At 36.6% G+C, this 27,492-nt stretch overlaps 1 protein-coding gene across 1 annotated transcript; it reads right to left on the minus strand.

Moving 5' to 3' along the window:
* Positions 1–3,976: 3,976 nt before the first annotated feature.
* Positions 3,977–5,407, minus strand: LOC122698197 (metal-response element-binding transcription factor 2-like). The gene is given in 2 exon segments (XM_043908881.1): positions 3,977–4,289; positions 4,291–5,407. Coding segments are annotated over 2 exon segments (1,194 nt in total). The 5' UTR covers positions 5,172–5,407.
* Positions 5,408–27,492: the final 22,085 nt, after the last annotated feature.

The following is a 27,492-nucleotide window of genomic DNA, read 5'->3' on the forward strand; positions in this document are numbered from 1 at the left end:
AATGCAACCTGTAAATGACAGGAGCAGCAGCCCCAGTCATTTGCTAGGGCTCCAGAAATGAACAAACCATCCCAGCAAGTGTCTCTGTTAACCACAAAACTAGGCTTTGGAGCAACCCAACTTGCCTTAATCTTTACCTTTAAATTTATGCTTTTGGTCAAGTGATAATAAATTTTTAGCTTTTGTGCTTTTCAAAAACATTTTAAAAGCATTTTCATAATTATCTAAAGTTTGCTCTTTTTTCCTTTTTGGCTTAAATCCTTTTTTTCCCCTTACATATATTTTTCTAAGGAAATTTAAAAAGGAATTGCCTTTAACTAGATTCAAATTTTTGTGGATGGACTATGTTGAGCTCTGTAGAAAGTTACTCTTAAGGAGCTTATTATTTTATAAGGAAAATTGAATGAATCTTCATGTTAAAAGTACAGTGAAATTCATATTAGCTACTGAAAATGTTGGAATTAATAAAATACTAGAATTTAAAGTGTTTATTAGAAGGTGATATCGTACCGTGACTATGGAGCACAAGCATTACTGGGAGGAAAATGAATTTTTATTATTCTTTAGGTGTTTTGATTTAACAAATAGCTATTAGTACATTATTCCCAGGTCACTATTTTTTATTTAAAAATGAACACTTCTAAAATACTTAAGACACTTAAAATTTTTATTCTGTTTATATTGCTGGCATTAACCATTTAGCAAGTTGAAGTTGTGTGTGCAGTACTAATCTACATAACCATTCTTTTCTATATCTTGAATCTGTGGATTTCAGCAGAACAACAAGGAGTGAGCTACCTAGAAACCTCTTCATACTAATAAAGATGTAAGACAGGCTCTGAGAATAAAGAAGGATATTGCATTGGCTAGAGGGTTAGAAGTACTCTTTGTAACTCTTTAAATAATAAAGATTTTTTTCTGTCCTCCAGAGATACAAAGTTTTGCCCCAGTTTGACACAAAGCTTACAGAGTCAACCAAACTGCTTAAGACCAGAGGAAAAGCTTTGTGATACAGAAAGACTCCAAAGTCCTTTAAAATCCTTTCAGTGTATAGAATACATTTCAGGACTGCTTCTCATGGAGTCAGTCACAGCTTACGCATGCTAAGGTTGTCCAGTCTTATTTTCCACACCAAATGCATTAGAAATCCTTGACCACTACCGTACACAATATTAAAGTAGAATAGGACACTAAAGTGGCCTTCTATTTTGTTGATATTGACCTTGAAGTTTAAATGATAAAAGTAAATGGAAAGTTTAAATCGATTTTTCATACGAGAGTTTTTAGAGGCACAAAATTCTATTGTTCTGTGGTGGGGTTCATAGATTTAGACCAGAGCTTTCAATGGGTCAGCACAAGACAACAGAAAAAAGAGTCATGGTTTACTTGTTCAACTTTAAGTTGTTTATTCCTGTGTTGCCTCCAGTTAACCACACTTACTATAGGAAATAAATCATACTTACTGCTCATCTTACATTCTTGCTGAATTTCACATAAAAGTTTCAGTTTCTATGGCATATAGTACCAAACTCAGAACTCTTATTGTAGTTATCAAAGTTTACCACATAATAAGGGTTGATAACTTAACATTCATGTTCCATTTAATCCTGTCCTGTATTTAATTAATATATCCTTTAAAACTGATATAGCAAGTGACATGTCCAAAAAGAATGCATCATTACTTCAGTCATTGGAATTAGGACCTTTGAGTAAGAATTTTGTATTATTCATTCCTCCCCAAATTTTCTCAGGAAAAGTACCTCCTGTGGCAAATTTAAACTTTAGTAAAATGTAGAATCAGACCAGATTGTTGAAACTTCTTCATGCCTAAGGTCACTATGAGGAAAAGTTGGTCTGTTTCATCAGAGTTGAAAGTCTGATTTCAATTTCCAGCCCTTTTAGAAAGTGGCACTCGTACAAGCTAAAAGGCACTAACTTTGAGACTTTCATGGAAGACACCAATGTAGAGAATAGTTATAGTAAAATCTTCTACCACTCCAACTAGTGAATAAAATAAAAGGCTTATGCAAAGTAAAAAGTTATCATTCCATCTCCTCTAGTGAAATATTATTTCATACCAATTTCTGGTTCCAGGGAAATAAGCTGAATTTGAAAAGTCCCTTCCTCCCATAACTACCAGTGGACTAAAGTTAAAAAGGCTATGAACTTCAAAGCTATATATATATATATGTATATATATATATATATATTTCTTTATATATATATATAAAGAAATTATAGTATACATAAATAAAGAAACTATAGTGTGTGTATATATATAAAGAAATTATAGTATACATTTATAAAGAAACTATAGTGTGTGTATATATATATATAAAGAAATTATAGTATACATATATAAAGAAACTATAGTGTGTATATATATATGTGTGTATATATAAAGACCTTGAAAAGAAATAAGAGATGGGCAAAGATAAAGCACCATGCAATATGGGCTAAACTCTATTGAAGGCCTATTCAAATGTAGTACATACATACTACGTTTATTCTTAATGAGGTCATTGGCCACAATTCTCCCAAAGCATTGTTTTACATTGGTCAGATAGTTTGAGAGCTACTCTGTGGATTTTGAAGAGATAAATTCAAATTGCTAAATTTTGTTTAGAATTTCTGCATCTATGCTCATGAGGCATAATGGGCTGTAGTTTTCTTTCCCTGTCATATCTTTGTCTGGTTTAAGCGTCTAAGTAGTACTAGCCTCATAAAATAAGTTGAAAACTATTTACCCTTTTCTGTTTGCAAAAAGAGATACATGTTATTTTTTTGTTTGGGGAGCATTATGTGCTTGTGTGTATAAGGAGTTTTCTGACATAATGTTATTTATAATAATCGCTCTCTCATTATTTCTAATATCTCTAGAATCTGCAATGTGTCACCTCTATCATTCCTGATATGGTTAATTAATTTTATTCTTATCAGTCTAGAAAGAGTTTTTTGTTTGTTTGTTTGTTTTTAATTTTATTGATCTTCTAATGAACCAACATTTGGATTCATGGAATTTGTGGTTATTTTTTCTGTTTTCTATATTTTTCTGTTTTTATATTTTCCTTTCTTAATTTATACTTTTTAAATTTTTTTCCATTCCTTTTCTTTATTTGGGTACAATTTGCTCTTATTTCCTAGTGTAAGGAAGCTGGAAGACTGATTTTAGAATTTTCTACCTTTTTAATATAGGATATAGGTGCTATCAAGTTCCCTCTAAATACAAATTTAGTAAGCTCCTTTACACAAATTTTTATATGACTCCATTTTCACATTCATTCAAGTACTTTCATTTTTTTTTTCATTTATTTTTATTAGTTGGAGGCTAATTACTTTACAATATTGTAGTGGTTTTTGCCATACATTGACATGAATCAGCCATGGATTTACATGTCTTCCCCATCCCGATCCCCCCTCCCGCCTCCCTCCCCATCCGATCCCTCTGGGTCTTCCCAGTGCACCAGGCCTGAGCACTTGTCTCATGCATCCAACCTGGGCTGGTGATCTGTTTCACCCTTGATAGTATACTTGTTTTAATGCTGCTCTCTCTGAACATCCCACCCTTGCCTTCTCCCATAGAGTCCAAAAGTCTGTTCTGTACATCTGTGTCTTTTTTTCTGTTTTGCATATAGGGTTATCATTACCATCTTTTTAAATTCCATATATATGTGTTAGTATACTGTATTGGAGAAAAAGACCAGTTTTGACAGTAAGTTGAGCAGTGCTGGAATTGATCATATTGTCCCACTTCCATCTGACTTTTACCTTTAACACTTAAGAAAAATAGTTTTTGTCAAAATCACTAATAACAAAATGTTATCTAATCCAATAAACATTTTTCTCTCATCTTAACCTGCCTCTCAGCAACATTCAGTACTGTTTAATATACTCATATCTTTCTCAAACACTCTCCTTCACTTGGTTTTCATGACATCAAACTTTCCTAGTTTCCTTCTATTTCAATGATCGTTTTCTAGTCATCTCCTTCATTTATTTCACTTCTTCCAAACCTTGATTCAGATATAGGTTTGGATGCCTTTCTGCCTTTAATTTTAAATTCATGGGAGGTTCCTTCAGGTTCTTTCTCTGCTTTGAAAGCCACATTTAGTGGCACAGGAGGAACACGAATTCGCAACCCAAACAAATGCTTCTTCTTCTTTATTTCTTTCCCAGACATAAACATGGTCTTGTAATCATTTAATGCCTCCAGAACATGCTCATATCTTTCAGATTTTGGTGTGTCTGCCAGCTCTCCAGGGTGCAATCTATCCCAGTTTTCATTAATGTGTCATAAGCTCAAGTTCAGAATCAAAGTATTTCTTCTTGTGAATAACACTTAGGTTGTAAAGGCATAGGTGTGCTATATCTACCCATTGTAATGGTAGACGTTTGAGGTATTCTGGTCCAGAATTGCCGACAGAGCAAATAAATGTATAAAACCTGTCTCCAAATAGCATTGGCTTTTGAAAGCATTGCACACAAGCTTCATGAAACCACTGTTTACATTTGCAGCACTGTACCATCTTTAAATACCAGTCTCCAGGGCCTCCACAGTAGCAGTAACACTGCTGGACGTTGGTCTTATGACCTGCATCCCATTCAAGGTCTGCCACACTGTAGGGTAATGTCTGCTTCATGACTTGCAATGCTTTGGCATTTGGTCCTTTCTTAAGCGCACCACCCCTCTTTGTTGTTGTTGCAAAAACACACTGTCGACAGAGCCATTTTTCATCTGAATCAATCACAGTGGAATCAATATGAGGTGTGTGACACAACTGATGATATCCTTGGCCACACTTATCACATATAACCATTTCATTGGGAGCTTCTGAATACTCTTCTTGACATATTGTACAGACCATTTCCCCACTTGCAGTGGCTCCTGTTTGAATGTCCTTCCAGAGAACCCAGGATTTAGAACTGTCTTCAAATATGATGAAGCAGCTCTGTTTCAATATGTTTATCTTTTTGATAGTTCCAAGATAAAACAAGCCATCTGACCATCTAGCTAGGACATCCTGACCCTCTTCAAATTTACATGCTGGCTTTTTGACTTTATGTCCATCCTGTAAAGACAGCTTGGTCAAGGATGTTGGGGTCTTTTCGTTTCGACGTAAAGGAGACCGCTTGTGGACCAGTGAATTACCTGCCCCTGTAGAGTCTCTCATTCGGTCACTTCAGCGGTGCCAACCGCTTCATACAGGAAAAAACAGCCAATCACGACCCCGTGGGCGCTTCCCTTGCGAGTCCGAGCACTTACTAGGCACCCGCCCCACCGGGCACCCCGCACATACACACGCACAAACCGAGGTCCTAGGGACGAGGGTTGGGGAGGGGTAGAGTGAGCGTTCTTACACTGGCCTCAAACACAGACCACTTTGCTACAACCCTTCGCCATTTTGGTTTCCCGCGGACTGCCGGTGCATTCTGGGAGAGCGGAGCGCCTCCGGTGCCGAATCTTCATTTTTTACTTTAACTTTTATTTGACCTAATAATTATAGAGGAGTTATTAAGTTTCTAAAAATTGGGGGATTTTCCAGATATGTTTTGGTTATTAAGTTCTAATTATGGATTATTGAACTTTAGTACAATGTAGAAATCAGACAACATTGTTGAAATGTCTTCAAACGTAAGATAACTATATGGAAAGTGACCTAGTATTAGGTTTCAAGACTTAAGAATTTTCCATCTACCTTATGGTTATTGATTTCACAATTTCACATGGTCTGAAATTATAGCTTATAGTACTTGAATTATTTTACATTTATTAAGACGGACCCATATTCCAAAATACAGTCTATCTTGGTAAATGTTCTGGGTGACCTAGAAAAGATGTATATTTTCTTACTTTTAGGAGGAATGATCTAAAAATTTAAATTAATTTGGATGACAGTCTATGTTTTAAATTTTACTGATTTTCAGTTTGCTAGACCATTCAATTATTGAAAAAGGCATACTAAAATATATAATTTCACCTCTATTTTTTATTTCTACTTTGTCAAATTTTGCTTCAACAGTTTTAAAGTTATCATATTCAGTTCAGTCACTCAGTCATGTCCAACTCTTTGTGACTTAATGGACTGCAGCATGCCAGGCTTCCCTGTCCATCACCAACTCCCGGAGTTTACTCAAACTCATGTCCATTGAATCAGTGATGCCATCCAACCATCTCATCCTCTGTCATCCCCTTCTCCTCCCGCCTTCAGTCTTCCCCAACATCAGGATCTTTTCTAGTGAGTTGGTTCTTCCCATCAGGTGGCCAAAGTATTGGAATTTCAGCTTTAGCATCAGTCTTTTCAATGAATATTCAGGACTGATTTCCTTTAGGATTGACTGGTTGGATCTTCTTGCAGTCCAAGGGACTCTCAAGAGTCTTCTCCAACACCACAGTTCAAAAGCATCAATTCTTCAGCACTCAGTTTTCTTTATAGTCCAACTCTCACATCCATACATAACCACTGGAAAAATCATAGCTTTGACTAGATGGATCTTTGTAGCAAAGTAATGTCTCTGCTTTTTAATATTCTGCCTGGGTTGGTCATAGCTTTTCTTCCAAGCAGCAGGCCTCTTTTAATTTCACGGCTTCAGCTACCATCTGCAGCGATTTTAGAGCCCCCCAAAAACAAAGTCTGTCACTCTTTCTATTGTTTCCCCATCTATTTGCCATGAAGTGATGGGACCAGATGACATGATCTCAGTATCCTAAATGCTGAGTTTTAAGCCAACTATTTCACTCTCCTCTTTTACTTTCATTAAGAGGGTCTTTAGTTCTTCTTCACTTTCTGCCATACAAGTGGTGTCATCTACATATCTGAGGTTATTGATATTTCTCCTGGCAATCTTAATTCCAGCTTGTGCTTCATCCAGTATGGCATTTCACATGATGTACTCTGCATATAAGTTAAATAAGCAGGGTGACAATATACAGCCTTGACATACTCCTTTTGCTATTTGAAACCAGTCTGTTGTCCCATGTCCAGTTCTAACTGTTCCTTCTTGATCTGCATACAGATTTCTCAGGAGGCAGGTCAGGTGGTCTGGTATTCCCATCTCTTGAAGAATTTTCCATAGTTTCTTGTGATGCACTCAGTCAACAGCTTTGATTTAGTCAGTAAAGCAAATGTAGATGTTTTCATGGAACTCTCTTTCTTTTTCGATGATCCAATGGATGTTGGCAATTTGAGCTCTGGTTCCTCTGTCTTTTTTAAATCCAGCTTCAACAATTGGAAGTTCAAGATTCACGTACTGTTGAAGCCTGGCTTGGAGAATTTTGAGCATTACTTTGCTAGTATGTGAGATGAGTGCAATTGAGCTATACTTTGAGCATTCTTTGGCACTGGCAAAGAATTTTGTCAACAAAAGAGTCCAAAAATCAGTACTTGGATTCAGTCTCATAAATGACAGAATGATCTCTGTTCATTCAAGGCAAACCATTCAATATAACAGTAATGCAAGTCTATGCCCCGACCTGTAATGCTGAAGAAGCTGAAGTGGAATGGTTTTATGAAGACCTACAAGACCTTCTAGAACTAACACTCAAAAAAGATGCCCTCTTCATTAAAGGGGACTGGAATGCAAAAGTAGGAGCTCAAGAGCTACCTGGAGTAACAGGCAAATTTGGCCTTGGAGTACGGAATGAAGCAGGGCAAAGGCTAATAGAATTTTGCCAAAAGAACACACTGGTCATAGCAAACACTCTCTTGCAACAACACAAGAGAAGACTCTACACACAGACATAACCAGATTGTCAACACTAAAATCAGATTGATTATGTTCTTTGCTGCCAAATATGGAGAAACTCTATACAGTCAGCAAAAACAAGACCGGGAGCTGACTATGGCTCATATCATGAACTCCTTATTGCCAAATTCAGACTGAAATAGAAGAAAGTGGGGAAAACCACTAGACCATTCAGGTATGACCTAAATCAAATCCCTTATGATTATACAGTGGAAGTGACAAATAAATTCAAGGGATTAGATCTAATAGACTGAGTGCCTGAAGAGCTATGGATGGAGGTTCATGGCATTGTACAGGAGGCAGTGATCAAGACCAGCACAAAGAAAACAAAATACAAAATGGCAAAATGGTTGTCTGAGGAGGACTTACAAAAGCTGTGAAAAGAAGAGAAGAAAAGGAAAGATATACCCATTTGAATGCAGAGTTCCAAAGAATAGCAAGGAGAGATAAGAAAGCCTTCTTCAGTGATCAATGCAAAGAAATAGAGGAAAATAATAGAATGGGAAAGAGTAGAGATCTACAATAAAAGACAGAAATGGTATGGACCTAACAGAAGCAGAAGATATTAAGAAGAGGTGGCAAGAGTACACAGAAGAACTATACAAGAAAGATCTTCATGATCCAGATAACCAGGATGGTGTGATCACTCACCTAGAGCCAGACATCCTGGAATGCAAAGTCAAGTGGGCCTTAGGAAGCATCACTATGAACAACACTAGTGAAGGTGATGGAATTTCAGTTGCACTATTTCAAACACTAAAAGTTATCTAATTAGGTATATACATATTTAAAGTATTTTAAAAATTTATTTTATTATTATTTTTTTTTGGTTCTCCCTTTTTATTAAGGCCCTTGGGTATATTTTTTTTTCCCATTTATTTTTATTAGTTGGAGGCTACTTACTTTACAATATTGTAGTGGGTTTTGTCATACATTGACACGAATCAGCCATTTATGATTAAAACTCTCCAGAAAGCAGGAATAGAAGGAACATACCTCAACATAATAAAAGCTATATATGACAAACCCACAGCAAGCATTACCCTCAATGGTGAAAAATTGAAAGCATTTCCCCTGAAATCAGGAACAAGACAAGGGTGCCCACTCTCACCACTACTATTCAACATAGTTTTGGAAGTTTTGGCCACAGCAATCAGAGCAGAAAAAGAAGTAAAAGGAATCCAGATAGGAAAAGAAGAAGTGAAACTCTCACTGTTTGCAGATGACATGATCCTCTACATAGAAAACCCTAAAGACTCTACCAGAAAATTACTAGAGCTAATCAACAAATATAGTAAAGTTGCAGGATATAAAATTAACACACAGAAATCCCTTGCATTCCTATACACTAACAATGAGAAAACAGAAAGAGAAATTAAGGAAACAATACCATTCACCATTGCAACAAAAAGAATAAAATACTTAGGAATATATCTACCTAAAGAAACAAAAGACCTATACATAGAAAACTATAAAACACTGAGGAAAGAAATCAAAGAGGACACAAACAGATGGAGAAATATACCGTGTTCATGGATTGGAAGAATCGATATTGTCAAAATGGCTCTACTACCCAAAGCAATCTATAGATTCAATGCAATCCCTATCAAGCTACCAATGGTATTTTTCACAGAACTAGAACAAATAATTTCACAATTTGTATGGAAATACAAAAAACCTTGAATAGCCAAAGTAATCTTGAGAAAGAAGAATGGAACTGGAGGAATCAACCTGCCTGACTTCAGACTCTACTATAAAGCCACAGTCATCAAGACAGTATGGTACTGGCACAAAGACAGAAATATAGATCAATGGAACAGAATAAAGTATTTAAAAAATATATTTTAAAGTTTGTTTAAAGACTATTCATTAGAAGGACTGATGTTGAAGCTGAAGCGCCAGTACTTTGGCCACCTGATGCAAAGAGTTGATTCACTGGAAAAGACTGATGCTAGGGAAGATTTGAGGGCAAGAAGAGGAAGGAGCAGCAGAGGATGAAATGGTTAGATAGCATCAGGGACTGAATGGACATTAATTTGAGCAAACTCTGGGAAATAGTGGAAGACAAAGGAGCCTGATGTGCTACAGCCCATGGGGTCCAAAGAATTAGACACAAGTCAGAATATGTTTAAAGCTGGTGGAAATTTTTTTCACAGATATTAATATAGCCATTCTTGCTTTATTTTGATGTGTTTTTATGGCTTAATTTCCCCCACCCCACCTTTTTTTTTTTTTTTTTACTTTTGACCTACTTATATATATTTTATTTGAAGTACATTTTGGCTTTCTTGTGGCTCTGCTGGTAAAGAATCCGCCTTCAATATGGGAGACCTGGGTTCGATCCCTGGGTTGGGAAGATCCCCTGGAGAAGGAAAAGGCTACCCACTCCAGTATTCTGGCCTGGAGAATTCCATGGACTGTATAGTTCATGGGGTTGCAAAGAATCTGACATGACTGAGTGACTTTGACTTTTCACTTTCATTCCAAGTACATTTCTTACAGAAAGCATATAGTTAAGCCTTAGTTTAACTAATCAGACAATTACTGTCTTTTAATTTGGGTCTTTAGAACAATTATATTTAGTAGAATTATTGACACAGTTGACTTTTATCTATAATTTTGTCATTTGTTTTCTCTTTATCCCTTCTGTTTTTTGCACCTTTTTATTCTTTTGGGTTGAATGTTGTTATGGTTCCATTTTATTTTCTTTATTGAATTACTAGATATTATTCTTTGCTGTTGCTATTTTAGAGGTGCTATAGAATTGAGAGTATACATCCAAGTAATATTAATATTATAAAGAATAAAAAAAATCAACTTTTAAAAGTTAGCAAAACTTTTTAAAAAATGCAATAAAAATTTAAAGAAAGAAAACACCAACTTAAAAAATAGTATTGATAATAAATTTTATAACTGTTTTTGTGAAAAAGTAAGATAAGTAAATCATTAATCAATCTTATTAGGAGTAAAGTGGGTCTTCCCTGGTGGCTCAGAGGTAAAGGCTCTGCCTACCAATGCAGGAGACACAGGTTAGATCCCTGGTCCAGGAAGATCCCACATGTTGCAGAGCAACTAAGCCCCAGCACCACAACCGTTTAGCCTGTGCACTAGAGCCCAGGAGCCCCACCTACTGAGCCCATGTCCTACAACTACTGAAACCCACATGCCCTAGAGCCAGTGTTCCACAACGAGAGAAGCCACCACAATGAGCAGCTCACTTACCGCAATTAGAGTTTTGTTATTTGAGCAGCAACAAATACACAACACAGCCAAAAATAAATAATAAAATAAATAAATTAATTTTTAAAAATGTAAAAACAAGATAAAAGTGAAAAATAAATAAATGTCAAAAATAAGAAAATAATTGCCAGAGAGAAAAAAAAAATTTTAAGTCATGTGGAACTATTTTATCAACTCCGCTAATATCATTGAAATCTCAAATAAAATGAATAGTATTCTATTAACTTGTAATTTTACTAAATTTTACTCAAGACAAAAGATAATCTAAATGGATTTGTTTTCACTGAAAAAGAAGAAAATTATAATTACCACAAAGGAAATACTGCAGTCCTTTCAAAAAGCTTCAACATAGCTTCAGAGAGAAACAGTTCCAATTCTGAGCATACATTAAATGTTTTAAAAAAGTGTTACTTTTAAAATACAAAGTTATTTGCCCAAATGATGAAAAATGCCTATGTACATATAACCAGCACATTTGTTCTTGATCTAGCCAACGTGATCAGGTAAGATCAACCACAGAACTGTGATAGCATTATTGATGGGTATAGATTTACTCACTCTGAATAATTCAGCTGCAGTTCAGAACCAAAGCTGCTGCTGCTGCTAAGTCACTTCAGTCGTGTCCGACTCTGTGCGACCCCGTAGACGGCAGCCCACCAGGCTCCCCCGTCCCTGGGATTCTCCAGGCAAGAACACTGGAGTGGGTTGCCATTTCCTTCTCCAGTGCATGAAAGTGAAAAGTGAAAGTGAAGTTGCTCAGTCGTGTCCAACTCTTCGCTACCCCATGGACTGCAGCACACCAGACTCCTCCATCCACGGGATTTTCCAGGCAAGAGTACCGGAGTGGGGTGCCATTGCCTTCTCCTCAGAACCAAAGAGTGGAAGACAAAAATCAGTATCTGTTCCTTGAAGTAAAAACAAACCAGATGCTCATACCTAACTTCCATGATAATAATGGAAGTTTATATACAAATGATAGATTGAACAGAATTGGAACCACTGATTTTTTAAAAAGTTCTTGATTTAAGAGAGGTATTTTAGAATCCACATTTCATAAATAGGAAACAACAGCATTGAAATTCCATGAATATAACATCAACAAATGCACAATGCAATTATTATTTCCAATACAATATTCTCCTTCCAATATTAACAACAGCAATACAAAATCTCTTTTCTTCCCCAGGGTATGTGAAAATCCAGGGAGTTGGGAGTGGCTTTCTGTATGAATATGTGGCTATTCTTAATAATGTCTAATTACATGAAAGAATATCTGCAAATTTATGAATTATAAAGCTATATCATAAGCTGGAATGAAGATTACCATGAGAAATATTAATAACCTCAGATAAGCAGGGGACAGCACCCTAATGGCAGAAAGCAATGAGGAACTAAAGAGCTTCTTGATGAAGGTAAAAGAGGAGAGTAAAAACTAGCCTAAAACTCAACATTCAAAAAAATAAGATCATGGCATCTGGTTCAATCACTTCATGGCAAATAGATGGGGGGAAAAAAAAAGGAAATAGTAACAGGCTTTATTTTCCTGGGCTCCAAAATCACTGCAGACAGTTACTGCAGCAATGAAATTAAAAGATGCTTACTCCTTGGAAGAAAAGCTATTACACAGCTAGACAGTGTATTAAAAAGCAGAGACATCACTTTACTGACAAGGGTCCATACAGTGAAAGCTATGGTTTTTCCAGTAGTTATGTATGGATGTAAGAGCTGGAGCATAAAGAAGGCTGAATGCCAAAGAATTGATGCTTTCCAACTGTGGTGCTGGAGAAGATTCTTTTTTTTTTTTTATTTTTATTTATTTATTTTTTTGTCATATATTGATATGAATCAGCCATAGATTTACACGTATTCCCCATCCCGATCTCCCCTCCCACCTCCCTCTCCACCCGATTCCTCTGGGTCTTCCCAGTGCACCAGGCCCGAGCATTTGTCTCATGCATCCCACCTGGGCTGGTGATCTGTTTCACCATAAATAGTATACATGCTGTTCTTTTGAAATATCCCACCCTCACATTCTCCCACAGAGTTCAAAAGTCTGTTCTGTATTTCTGTGTCTCTTTTTCCGTTTTGCATATAGGGTTATCGTTACCTTCTTTCTAAATTCCATATATATGTGTTAGTATGCTGTAATGTTCTTTATCTTTCTGGCTTACTTCACTCTGTATAAGGGGCTCCAGTTTCATCCATCTCATTAGGACTGATTCAAATGAATTCTTTTAGTACAGCCGCTATGGAGAACAGTGTGGAGATTTCTTAAAAAACTGGAAATAGAACTGCCATATGACCCAGCAATCCCACTTCTGGGCATACACACTGAGGAAACCAGATCTGAAAGAGACACGTGCACCCCAATGTTCATCGCAGCACTGTTTATAATAGCCAGGACATGGAAGCAACCTAGATGCCCATCAGCAGATGAATGGATAAGGAAGCTGTGGTACATATACACCATGGAATATTACTCAGCCGTTAAAAAGAATTCATTTGGAGAAGACTCTTGAGAGTCCCTTGGACTATAAGAAGATCAAATCAGTCAACCCTAAAGGAAATCAACTCTGAATATTCACTGGAAGTTCTGATACTGAAGCTGAAGCTCCAATACTTTGGACACCTGATGGGAAGAGCCGACTCATGGGAAAAGACCCTGATGCTGGGAAAGATTGAGGGAAGGAGGAGAAGGCAGTGGCAGAAGAGATGGTTAGATGGCATCACCAATTCAATGAACATGGGCTGAACAAACTCTGAGAGATAGTGAAGGACAGGGAAGCCTGGCAAGCTGCAGTCGTGAGGTCACAGACTAGGACACAACTCAATAACTGAACAATAACAACATAAAGCTATACACTATGATACTAGGAGGAATGATCATCAATTAAACTGAGACAGTCACAAAAATCCTTATGTAAACATTTGCTTGACTAAAACTAACCCTCATTCTGAGGGAAAATCCTGTAATATTACCAAAATAGTTTTATAGATCCAAGCACTTTAACTAGAGGTACCAATAATTTTAGTGGAGACCACACGAATTCAAACCATCATTGTTGGGAAAAAAAAAAAAAGTCAGCAGCCTTAATAAATTCACTTGTCACTAGTGAGAGCGCTAGCCCATGTTTTAGTCCTAACATATGCATATATATATTTTTTAAAAGCTACAAAAAAAGTTAGTTTAGGCGACTCAGTTGTTTTATTAAAGGTTCTGTAGTTCTGATAAACATAACTTGCTTTTAGCAACTGCAGTTTATGAAACAGGCAAGATCTATGCTCTGTCTTCAATTTGAATACATTGGTCATTAGACCCAGACCTTCTGTTTATTAAAGTAATTAAAACACATATCATAATATCCCTAAATGATCAGTAATTTACATGTTATTCTAAAAATAATGAACCAAAAATAAGGAGCATCTCAACAATTCAGTGAACTCAAACCATTGACTTGTACAGATTTGTACCTAGACTCATGAGGTCCATCATCTCTGATCATGTATCTCTAAAGATACGTACTCATGTTTTCTCTGCTTTAAACAGAATATTTTTGCAATTATCATTTATAAGATTAACAGTGTCCTGAGTATTTAATGAAACTTTATCTTTTCTTTTTTCACTTGGATTCAAAACTTTGTAAACTTTAAGTGAATATTCTGTCATTTTCTCCTATTCACCGATGTGATGTTTTCTTTGATCGCCATTTTCAATAATGAAGAATATTTTCTTTATACTTTTTAGTATATAGTGGGTACTTTATCTCATTTACATTTAATGTACCCAGTTATTTTCCTACATAACTGCTGCTGTTTCTTAATCTACTGTGTAAAATAAAAATGTTTCTTACATACCTTTTAAAAAATCATTTTTGAAATCTTGCTATCCAGGAAAAAATGCAGTTTGTGGCAAATCTTTTATACTAGTGAAAAAATTTAACCTCTGTTTCATCCAATAAATAGTCACAGTTTACATGGTTTAATGAGACTACCTATGCATAACGGATGTTGTTAAATTATGTAAATCTCATAATAAGTTTATCTGGTAATATGATCAGAATAACAGACAATAGTTTGCTTGAAGTCCCATGACAAATGCCACAAAATGTTAGAAACATAACTATAACTCTTTCCTTTTGGTAGGAAAATTAAAAGAAATTTTTACATATATATATTTATGTGCATAACCCTAGGTCTTCCCTGGTGGTGCTAGTGGTAAAGAAGCCACCTGCCAATGTAGGAGACTCAACAGACTTTGATCTCGATGTTGGGAAGAAACCCTGGAGTAGGAAATGGCACCCCACTCCAGTATACCCACCTAGAAAATTCCATAGCCTGGCAAAAAGTCAGATATGACTGAACAACTGAGCACTAAGCATAACCTTTACGTTTGACTTTTATCTACTTTCTTGCTTTAATTGAGCTATTGGCTCTATACTCAGAAGGACTTGAAAGCTAGGAAGTTCATACCTCAATTCAGTTCAGTTCAGTTGCTCAATCATGTCCAACTCTTTGTGACCCCATAGACTGCAGCATGCCAGGCTTCCCTGTCCATTTCTAACTGCCAGAGCTTGCTCAAACTCATGTCCATCGAATCAGTGATGCCATCCAACCATCTCATCCTCTATCGTCCCCTTCTCTTCCCACCTTCACTCTTTCTCAGCATCAGGGTCTTTTCCAATGAGTCAGTTCTTTGCATCAGGTGGCCAAAGTATTGGAGCTTCAGCTTCAACATCAGCCTTCCAATGAATATTAAGGACTGATTTCCTTTAGGATTGACTAGTTGGATCTTCCTGCAGTCCAAGGGACTCTCAAGAGTCTTCTCCAACATCACAGTTTAAAAGCATCAATTTGGTGCTCAGCTTTCTTTTTGGTCCAACTCTCACATCCATACTTGACTACTGGAAAAACCATAGCTTTGCCTATACAGACCTTTGTCGGTCAAGTCAAGTCTCTGCTTTTTAATATGGTATCTAGGTTTGTCATAGTTTTTCTTCCAAGGAGCAAGTGTCTTTTAATTTCATGGCTGCAGTCACCATCTGTAGTAATTTTGGAGCCCAAGAAAATACAGAACATCTTATATATAGAAAGGAGGAACTAAGGACTGGCCCTGAAATTGTAAACAGCCCACATCCAAATTTTACAGAATTCCTGAGAATAGAAAACACATGTTTTATTGCATGATGAGCATTTGAAAGTTTAAATCAGTATGAGAGTTCCATTGCTTAGGTCAGGGATAAGTGGTCAGATAAGGCAACTGCTGAGCTGATGTGATTCAAAGGATCCTAAAAGATAGCTCCCACACTGAGAACAAAAATATATTTCCCCACCACCCCACCACAATGCCTGAAATGTGTAGTATTATCCTAAAATATAGAACCTGGAAATGTTACCTTATAAAACAAAATAGACTTTGCATATGTGATTGAATCAATGACCTTGAGATGGGGAGATTATTCTTAGTTTTCCAGGTAAATCTAAAATGTAATCATAGGTATCCTTACAAAAGGGAGGTCAAGGGAAATAGGACTACAGACACAAGAAGGGGCAATTTGGTGATTGAAGCAAGATGCTTCCCACTGGTTCTGAAGATAGAAAAGGGGCTAGGAGCCAAAGAATGCAAGAAATGAAGCTCTAGAAGATAAGAGAACGTCTGGAAGGAGATTCTCTTCTAGATCCACTGGAGGGAGCTCAGCCCTGATTTTGAACTTCTGATCTCCAGAACTGTAAGACAATAAATTTGTGTGTGTATGTGTTTTTAAGCCAGCAAGTCTTTGTTTTGTTTTTAATAGAAGTGATAGAAACTTAATATAGTTAGTAATCATAGGGATGATTTAGTCATTTGAATTCCCACCATACATGTGCACTCTAATTAGGAATTGTGTTAGGAAGTGAAGAGTAGGACTATAGATGACACTGGGTAGAATTTTATCCTGAAATCAAGAAGAAGGCTGCTTTAAAGGAGATGGGGACTTGAGCAAGGCACAATTGAGAGTAGCCCAATTTTTTCCCACTTCTTAGAATTGTGTATTTTATTTAAATCTGTCTTAACATACTTGGTCACATAATTTCAATAATGAAAGCTACTTTTGCTTCACAGCAGGTTAGATTTTTACTTTTTTATTTCTCCTAGAGCATACATAAAGAACAGACTCTTGTATAATCAGGATGAAAAAAAGAAATGCTATAACACTTGTCCTTTTCAAGGCAGTGGGAAAATGACCAACCCACATTGGGTATTCAGATGTTTTTCCTTTTCATCTGTGTCAGAAACAAATATCTCCTACTGAATCTGCAGGGTTTGTCACCTGACTTTTGTACACTGTATTCAAAATGACATAATACTTATGAATGTGTATAAAAGAAATAAAAAATTCTGGTTTAGTCAGAGTCAGTGATCTAGTTATGAAGATAATTATACCCTATCACAATCTAAGTATATATTACATTACTATCCACATTGGTTTGAAAGTTAAGATATCTATCTATATCTATATCTGTATACACTTACATATTTTAAGCCTTTCAAACCAACATATCAGAAATATGATTTAAAACAGTGCTCACTCACAAATGGAAGATATTAAAAGGAAGCAACTAAATACAATTAATCAGGAAAGCTTCCTGGAGGAGGTCAATTTTAAGATGTGTTTTAACCAAAAGAGAGTCATTGATTGACAAAGAAGAAAACAGAAAGTTGTACAATTGCTGAATCCAGAGGAAAAACAGTCCTGTCACAAAAAGCCAGGGATTTTCCCACAAACCAACATGAAGAAATAATGTAAGTGACACCTCTGTGGTTAAAGCTGGATAGAGCAAGTAGAAACAGTACATTTTAAACCCCATTACAGCTCTTTGTTTAATGGCAAGTGTGAAACACCTCTGCTAAATCATTCCTGGCATAATCAATGCAGTCACTGCCGTGTCTAACTGCATTTTCATGGCTTTGCTGCCTTAGCATATTTCCAGAGTTATTCCTTCCTCTCCTTCACCAGCGCTCTACTAATACGCTCTGGTAATCATCTTGCACTGAGATTGAAGGCTGTGTCCTCTTCAGAATGTTCGTCTATGCCGATGGCCTTCTGAGTTTAATGGCATGTAATTACTGTTCATTCCTTAAACTCTGTAGCTGTGTAACAGTCAAAGTAAGCAGTATTCTGCCAAAAATCCCTTCCCTTTAGGAGAAACAGGAAAGAGAAGCAAGGTTATTGGTGTCCACGCCAAACAGAAAGAGACTGACAAAGCCGATTCATCCGCTTGTCTGCAGGATCACATTAAAGGCAGGAGCCAGAGCTTTCCTTGAGCCTTGACCTGGCTGGGGCAATGTGAAATAACCTTATTTCTCATCTGTGTCAGTTGAAACGGGGTTGTTGTGAGGGTGAGTCAAATTTGGGCTATTTATTTCTGTTAATACAATCAATTATTATGACAGTTCATCAAGGTTGGGAGTGAGTGAAATTTCTAAAGATGCTGGGTCTATAAGAATTCAATTATGAGTGGTTCTGTAGATTAGTGTCAACACACTAATATTAAAACATTCTTGACCTCATCGTGTATAAATACATTCAAGTGCAAACATCAGTCAGTCAGTCAATACATATAACATGTCAAGCTCCCACACAATTTTTATAAAATTTGGTAGCTTCTCTACTGACAAGTAAAATAAAATTAAATATTTGTGAAAACGTTGACTAATACAGTTAGTGGTATTTTGGGTAGTGTTTACAATCAATAAAACATGAAAAATGCTAATGAAAAGTCCTAGAGAAAAATCACCAAAATATATTTAAAGTGAAAAAAAATCCACAGAAGAGTAAAATTTTATTCTAAATATTTACATTTGAATATTGATTTTGATAACAAAATATTTTGAGCAAATACAAATATTGATAAAGATAACTTTAGCACCCTCAGTCTGTCTCACACATTTCTATGTATGTGTCTGCCATAAAGAAGACCCTAACATCTTTTGCTTGCCAAGCACATTTCAAAGTACAACCTTCACAGTGGAGTAGGGATTAAAACTTCGAAGTATAGAATCTTGCACATAATGTGAATGTATCTCAAACTGTCTCCTTCCCCCGTCACTCATTTGTGGGTGTTAGTTGCTCAGTCGTGTCTGATTCTTTGCTACCCCATGGACTGTAGCCTACCGCCAGGCTCCTCTGTTCATGAAATTCTCCAGGGAAGAGTATGGGAGTCGGTTGACATTTCCTTCTCCAGGGCATATTCCCGACCCAGGGATTCAACCCTGGTCTCCTGCGTTACAGGCAGATTCTTTACCATCTGAGCCACTAGGGAATCCTTTATCAGTCAAATGGTACATATTTAAGGACATCTTCCCTCTCTTAAGGACATTTTCCTTCTTCTGGATTAACCCAGAATTTTTTGTAGCAGTAATTGAAGTAGACTGCTCCAATCTCCCTTTAAGAGAAGCTACCTAGGAAGCACAGGCAACTGACACCCTGAAAATGCTACAACTCTGAACCCACCACGATGTTCATGCCAGTCCACTCACAGGCAATGACTGGGCAGTGGCAGGGATCAAGGCAAGCACTAGAATGCCCACCCACTCGAGAATTCCTACAAGATATGGGTTTCATCTAACCCACAACTTAAGCTAGGTGACTCTCTAACAGCCTGCTTGAAATTCTCAGCTCAGCAGTGAATTCTGAGGCTCTTTCTATCCACCCCTTCCTTTGACCATTACTGTTGAGATGTGGGATCTCACTTTGCCTACTCCTGCTCCTGTTCTCATCTTCCACTGGCATTTACCCCATAAATCTCCTGTCAATCTGGTTCAGTCTTGGCTTCTGCTTCTTGGAGAGCCCACATGGAAACAGCTGGTTCCAGGATTGGGTGAAAGAAGTGACCCCACTCCTTATTAATCTCAATGATCCCCTGGGGACCATTGAGGGTCCCATCACCATAACTTTAAGCTTTGTAAGGTTAGAAGTCTTGGTCTTTAAGAAGAGTAAACTCTTGCTGTGGGACATAGAAAGAGTTTCATTGAATTACAGGCTACAGCTACTACCAGGGAAACTTTGGACTTCATACACTCAGAGAACCAGTTTTGAAACATTAACACTGACCTGTAAATTGTGAATCTTTCTGGTAGTTCTACACTGTCTGAATTCTATATAGTGTTAAACTTCATTAATTATATCAAGGATACAGGTAATTGCAAGGTACTGACAAAGCACAAAGAAGCCTGTAACTATCCACCCACTCCTCAGGTCCCTCTTTCCTGTATGCATGCTGCTCTTATATAACACGTGAGGCCTCCATATTACGCCACCAGGACATGACTTAAACTACGGGAAAACATTTGGCTCTGAAACATTGCCACTTTAATACTCAATTATATAAATTATGTGATATTTTCTATAGAGTTATGCTGCCTAGTGCATAGATTCCAGATTTGATTCCCTTAAGCATTCCTAGACTAAGTACATCCTGCTTAAACATTCCACACTCATGCTCTGTAAATATCACCAATGCAATGATATTTACCAGGAGATGTGTTATTAGTATGTTTACAGAAAGATTAGACAAGAATTAGGTTCATTGCTACTATTTTGATTTGTAGACATTTTCGACATAATAGGAAAAAATATCCAACCATTTTCATATATGTCACAGCTATTTTTCCCCTAGGATCTTATTTTCCACTGAGTATTAATAGTGACAGTTTCTGGTCAGGAAAAGTACTTTTTTATGTAGTGCTTTTTAATTTATTTTTAAATTTTATGTGTAGTGCTATTTTTTAAGTCAATTCTATAACTTCTTTTTTTTTTTTTAAGAATTCAATCTTGTGGGTTATAATTAAATAGCCCTAGCCCCTTTTAAGATGAAATGAACTTTAAACTTATTGTTTAGAATAGGTAGCATTAAAGCATCTAGAATTAATTTTATTGTAAGAAGTGAAGTTAGAATCCTTTTTAAAAAATTATCTCCAAAAGTTAAGCAATTATCTCAGCATCATTTAACATTGTAAACATTATTTGTTCTCATTTACGTTAAATAGTAAGATTATCAGACTGTAAATAGGTACAATGCACGTAATTAATCTTTCTTGACTTTCTAGTCTATTTCTATGACTTCTCTTTCTCATACCAGTTTTATCATGCTCTCTTTATTCTAGAAATCTATACTTTTATTTAATACCTACAGAGTAATCATTCCTCTCCTCCCACTTCATTATTCTTCAGTTGCATGATTTCCTTTGCTGTTCTTTCCTATTTAGGGCTCATCGATGACTTTTTTATCCATGTTGTTCAGTAACCCCCAAAACCCTACTGGTACTTAATCAGAATTGTATTGCTTAAATATATTTTTTGAATAAAAGTAAGCAATCATTTGGAGAAGGGTATTTAAATCCTCAAACTTCCAGATTTACTTATAATTGTATTCTCACATATTTTGCTTCATGAATTTAAAATATTTTCTATTAAATGCTTATGCTTACACATCAAAGACTTAATGTATTTTTGAGTAATCGAAACCTTTGTCACTATGTAATGTTCTCTTTATCAGATATCTCTGGTGTCTCCTATTTTATGGTAAAGAATCTTCCTGCTATGCGGGAATACCTGGGTTCAACCCCTGGGTTAGGAAGATCCCCTGGAGAAGGGAATGGCTACCTATTCCAGTATTCTGGCCTGGAGAATTCCATGGACAGAGGAGCCTGGCAGGCTACAGTCCATGGGGTGGCAAAGAGTCAGACACGACAGAGTGTCTTTCATGTTTCACTTTGTTTGATATTAATATAGTTACTCCTAATTTCTCTTTTTAATGTCAAGAGATATAGAAGACCCTGTATACAGTTCGATCCCTGGGTTGGGAAGATTCCCCAGAGGAGGAAATGGCAACCTCTCTAGTATTCTGCAGTGAATACTGAAAAATCCCATGGACAAAGGAGACTGACAATGAGTTGCAACGAGTGAGGCACGAAGTGAGCCTGGCAGTGGGGATGGAAGAGAATTCTATGTGGTTCTAACATAACTTCAGACAGATTTCATGTCCCATGGATCCTGAGTGTTTAGTTTTCTCAGTCTTCCTTCCCTCCGTTAACCTACCAGATATCCCTATTCTTCCCCCAGTGATGGGGAGTTTTCATCCTATTCTCTTTTCCTAGATGCCACATATTTTCTCCAGTGCTCTTAGGACAATGGCATTTGTTTATCCTTCTCTCTGGAGATTAAGAGTATTATTCCTTAGGGAAATGAAATTTAACCTGTTTTGATGGGGTTTTGTGCCCTTTTCACAGCTGATTCTTTTTCTTAAGTTTTTACTATAAGGGAAGCTTTCTTAAAATATTCTGTATATGTGTGTATGGTTGTGATTATATGATGGTGGTCATGCAGGAAAAGTCTGTAAGAGAGTGTGAACAATTCCCTTTTTTGCAGCTATATTTGCAGTGTACATTTGACTGTGCTCTATCAATTTGTCAGTCATCCTAGCTAAATTCTGCTTATCAGTGTCTGGTTGCATCTTGTTCAGGTAAACAAGGATTTATGCTTCACTTCTCACTGAAAGTGATTTTCCCTCTTTATATTTTGAACCAGTTGATTATCTTGTGGCTTCAAACTTCATGGATTCAAGAAAAGTCATGAACATGATATTTGTCAGGTTATTTTTTGTTGTATAGTTTAGAGCAATGCCCTTTCTAACTTTCAACCTCCCTAAATGGAAATCAGAAGTTCAATATTGTTACTTTTAATTATAACATCAAACTCTATAGAGAAAAGATTATAAAACAGTACACACCAATAGTCTTTGTTATTATAAGATTGTTGTTTACTTGTTAAACCAGTCAGTAACCAAATATTTGTTTAGTGCCTGTTCTGATCAAGATCTGTCCTCAACAAATCACTAAGCCATAGAGTAACTTCTTGTAAATCTGAGATGATGAATATGAAAGCATTTTAAGAGTTACAACAAGAAGAGGAAAATAAGAATCTCAACATTATTTCTGTTATCAAAATATGGGCTTATGTGGCTGAAAAGGTTCATTTGATTCAAATCCATGTTTGATTTAAAAATTACTGGAATTCAGTATGAATTAAGTTTCACATATTTATCACAATATGTGAAGGAGCAAGGACTTTGAGTTTTACTAACTATTGTCTAAATGATACTTTAAGGAAAATCACAATAAGAACTCTGGATAACTTGAGAATTGTTAAAATAATAGTTCACCTTTACATCTGCAAAACAGATTTTATGCTGGATAATAAAAGAACAAGTTTCCCAAAGTCATTTGCTAAATGAAAATTCTTTCCATTCCAATAGTCAAATGTCTTTGATCTGTCACTGTCATCATCATTGGACAAATATTAAACATTTGAGTCAGGACACAAAGTCAAATGCCACAGAAGAGTGCTGTTTAGTTCATGGAAAAAGAAAAAACATGGAGAGAAAAACACAAGTCATCAATCATATTTAAGCCAAGGAAATTATCTGAGTAAATTGGAAGTATCTACCAAAAATACCAAATATATATGTGTATTTTACCTTGGTAGAAAACAAAAAAGCTTGGTAAAAAAACAATAAGCTTTCCAAAAGCTGCTAGGGAGCTTCAAAGGAAGAAAAGTTTATCAAAAATAGACTACACCCTGAGCAAAAGTAGACCTGAGTAATTTTCTCATGCTATTTTGTCCTAAATAAAAGTTAACCTTATTGCTTAAAGGTGACCAAATGTTCTCTACTTTATAAGCAAAACGGAGTCTGGGTTCAGCCTGTAATCAACTGTCATTTGGTCAGACCAAGAACAGAATGTGGCTCTATGTCTGAGTAGTGTATTTAATTTTGACAGCCCAACTTCTTAGGGCTTCACTCATCAAAAGCTCAGCACATAAACACACTGCCTGCAGCCCTGCATTGATTGTCAGCACAATTAATTGCCAGGAAAACTGCAGCTTTATTAAGTGTGCGGTACTAACAATAAAAACATCACTATTTATAGCACGGAGTATGGCGGGATACCTATACAAATAAAATATAACAATAATAAACAAAAGGCTAGCCTGTAGTCCTACAGAAGAACATCAGTGAATTTGTTTTAATGCCAAGCCACAACAGGGTACTCAAGTGTCCCTGGGCATAAGAAACTGCATGCTCTACTAAAAGACAAGAGACTTTTGTGACCTCTGTGGTGTGCAGATGAATGTTAAACAGTTTCTTCAGAATTATTTCTTGGAATTTTAAAGCTCCATTGCCCCTATGCCCAACTAGATAAATGCTATCTGGGCAGGAGAAAGAAGAGAAACAGCATAGAGTGCAGTACAGTCAGTATTGAAGAATATCCTAGAAATGAATCAGTGATGGCATTTTAAAAGCAGATACATCTTGATGCATTTGGGGAGGATATAAATAGCATATTGGTAACATCAAGGAAACTTCAATCTGACCATGAAGATCGAATAGTCTGCATTACAACTTCAGGTTAGGATTTTGAAATGAAGAGGAAGTAGTTTTTTCTATATTTTTTCAATTATTTTTCTACATTTTTTTTTTACTGCAAGCTTGCAGTGCCAAGTTGTATACATTTTAGAGAGGCTAATACATTTGAGAAAGGAAAGGAAGAGAATGAAGAGTGTATAGACTAGCACATGCTGAACACTGTATGAAACATTTGAGGACCAGTAGTTACCTCCAACACAACACCGGTTTGTTCCATCACACAAAATATGGTAATTATTATGTCCAAAAAGTCCATGCAATAAAGTGTGTCTGTACTAGGAAGCCTTTAAGAGCATTAAGTAAGAAGAAAAATATTATTAGTTTTATTATGAACACCATATTTTTATTGTCATTCTTCAGATGGGTAGTATGAGGTTCACAAAAATAATATGAGCAGTCATTGATCTTGGCAGTAGCAATGCTGAGAATCAAATCCATTATGACATACTGGATCCAGTATCCCACAGTATTTTGTGTAACACAGAGACAGATGAATTGCTTAAACCACTTAGTTAACTGAGTTGATATACAAACAGATATTCCCTTTATTATATACATAGTGGGTACCTGATACACTTAAATGCTGACCTCTGGTTCATGAGCACAAACATTTAACAAAAAATATCTGAGACTCGGTCAAGTTAAAATGACCTGTGCAGGTCCCTCTGCTGGTTGGTGACAGAAGCGAAACAGATCTACACTTACCTTTTTCTCCTTAAGCTGTGTTGCATACAATAAGCTACTGTTGAGCAAGTAACTATTGTATCTGATTCCCTTACAAACAACAACAGCAGAGATATTTTAGAGAGAGAAAAAAAAATATATATATATATATATGATTTCTAAAATGCAGAAATACATTGAGGTTCAAAATGTTTTAAATTGCTTTGACTGGTCACATCACAATAATACAAAACTCCTTAAGTACAGAAAGCTGCATTTTACTCATCTTTGTAGTCTCTGCATGTGATAAATCTGCGAGTACTTACGTACTGGCAGTTCTTCCTGATAACCCAGATGATTCATTCATACATGGACTTTCAAATTGAGAATTTTTCAGTCTCTCATCTCAAAATAAGCCTTTTGGATGGAGGATTTCCTTTAAAAAAATTTGGAATGTCATTTTGCAGTTATTATCCTGCTTATTGGGAAGGTGGGGAGGTAAAAAAAAAAGCATGAGGAACCGATGGTGTCTATGATAAAATGTTTATAACTCATTTTGAATAGTCTCAAACTATAATGTGTTCTACAAAATAAACAAACAAAACAAAACAAAACTTAGCTTTGACAAAACAGAAAAAGAGGCTAAGAAAAATAACACACATACACACACACACACACACACACACAAAACCTGATATTGGAAATATGGTTTATTAAATCATCAGATCAAATTGCCAACATCCGTTGGATCATCGAAAAACCAAGAGTTCCAGAAAAACATCTATTTCTGCTTTATTGACTATGACAAAGCCGTTGACTGTGTGGATCACAATAAACTGTGGAAAATTCTGAAAGAGATGGGAATACCAGACCACCTGACCTGCCTCTTGAGAAACCCGTGTGCGGATCAAGAAGCAACAGTTAGAACTGGACATGGAACAACAGACTGGCTCCAAATAGGAAAAGGAGTATGTCAAGGCTGTATATTGTCACCCTGCTTATTTAACTTATATGCAGAGTACATCATGAGAAACGCTGGGCTGGATGAAGCACAAGCTGGAATTAAGATTGCCGGGAGAAATACCAATAACCTCAGATATGCAGATGACACCACCCTTATGGCCAAAAGTGAAGAAGAACTAAAGGGCCTCTTGAAAGTGAAATAGGAGAGTGAAAACGTTGGCTTAAAGCTCAACATTCAGAAAACTAAGATCATGGCATCCAGTCCCATCACTTCATGGCAAATAGATGGGGAAACACTGGCTGACTTTATTTTGCTGGGCTCCAAAATCACTGCAGCTGGTGACTGCAGCCATGAAATTAAAAGACACTTACTCCTTGGAAGGAAAGTTATTACCAACCTAGACAGCATATTAAAAAACAGAGACATTACTTGGCCAACAAAGGTCCATCTAGTCAAGGCTATGGTTTTTCCAGTGGTCATATATGGATGTGAGAGTTGGACTGTGAATAAAGCTGAGCACCAAAGAATTGATGCTTTTGAACTGTGGTGTTGGAGAAGACTCTTGAGAGTCCCTTGGTCTGCAAGGAGATCCAACCAGTCCATCCTAAAGGAGATCAGTCCTGGGTGTTTGTTGGAAGGACTGATGTTGAAGCTGAAACTCCAATACTTTGGCCACCTGATGCGAAGAGCTGACTCATTTGAAAAGACCTTGATGCTGGGAAAGATTGAGGGCAGGAGGAGAAGGAGACGACAGAGGATGAGATGGTTGGATGGCATCACCGACTCAATGGACATGGGTTTGGGTGGACTCTGGGAGTTGGTGATGGGCAGGGAGGCCTGGCGTGCTACGATTCACGGGGTCACAAAGAGTTGGACACAACTGAGCAACTGAACTGAACTGAACTGAACTCCTTGGATGGAAAGTTATGACCTACCTAGACAGTATATTGAAAAGCAGAGACATTACTTTGTCAACAAAAGTCCATCTAGTCAAGGCTATGGTTTTTCCAGTGGTCATGCATGGATGTGAGTTGGACTGTGAATAAAGCTGAGCACAGAAGAATTGATGCTTTTGAACTGTGGTGTTGGAGAAGAATCTTGAGAGTCCCTTGAACTGCAAGGAAATCCAATGGGGTCGCAAAGAGTCAGACACAACTGACCGACTGAACTGAACTGAGGTCATCTGAACTTTGGGCACCTGATCTAGTTCCCAGTGGGAAAACAGCAAACTCTTCTGACAAAACTGAGAATAGAGTTGGTACTGACAAAGCCAAACTCTGAATATATTCCTATTTTTTTCTCAGAAGATCATGTCTAAGTTGAGGTAGAAACCATGTGAGACATGTCGCAAAATGTTGCGCCACTAGCAAATTTTAATACAACTGCCTCCTCTGGTAGAATGTCAGGGAAATGTTAAT

This window comes from Cervus elaphus, chromosome 8, assembly GCF_910594005.1.
Source record: "Cervus elaphus chromosome 8, mCerEla1.1, whole genome shotgun sequence".
In the NCBI taxonomy this organism is placed as follows: domain Eukaryota; kingdom Metazoa; phylum Chordata; class Mammalia; order Artiodactyla; family Cervidae; genus Cervus; species Cervus elaphus.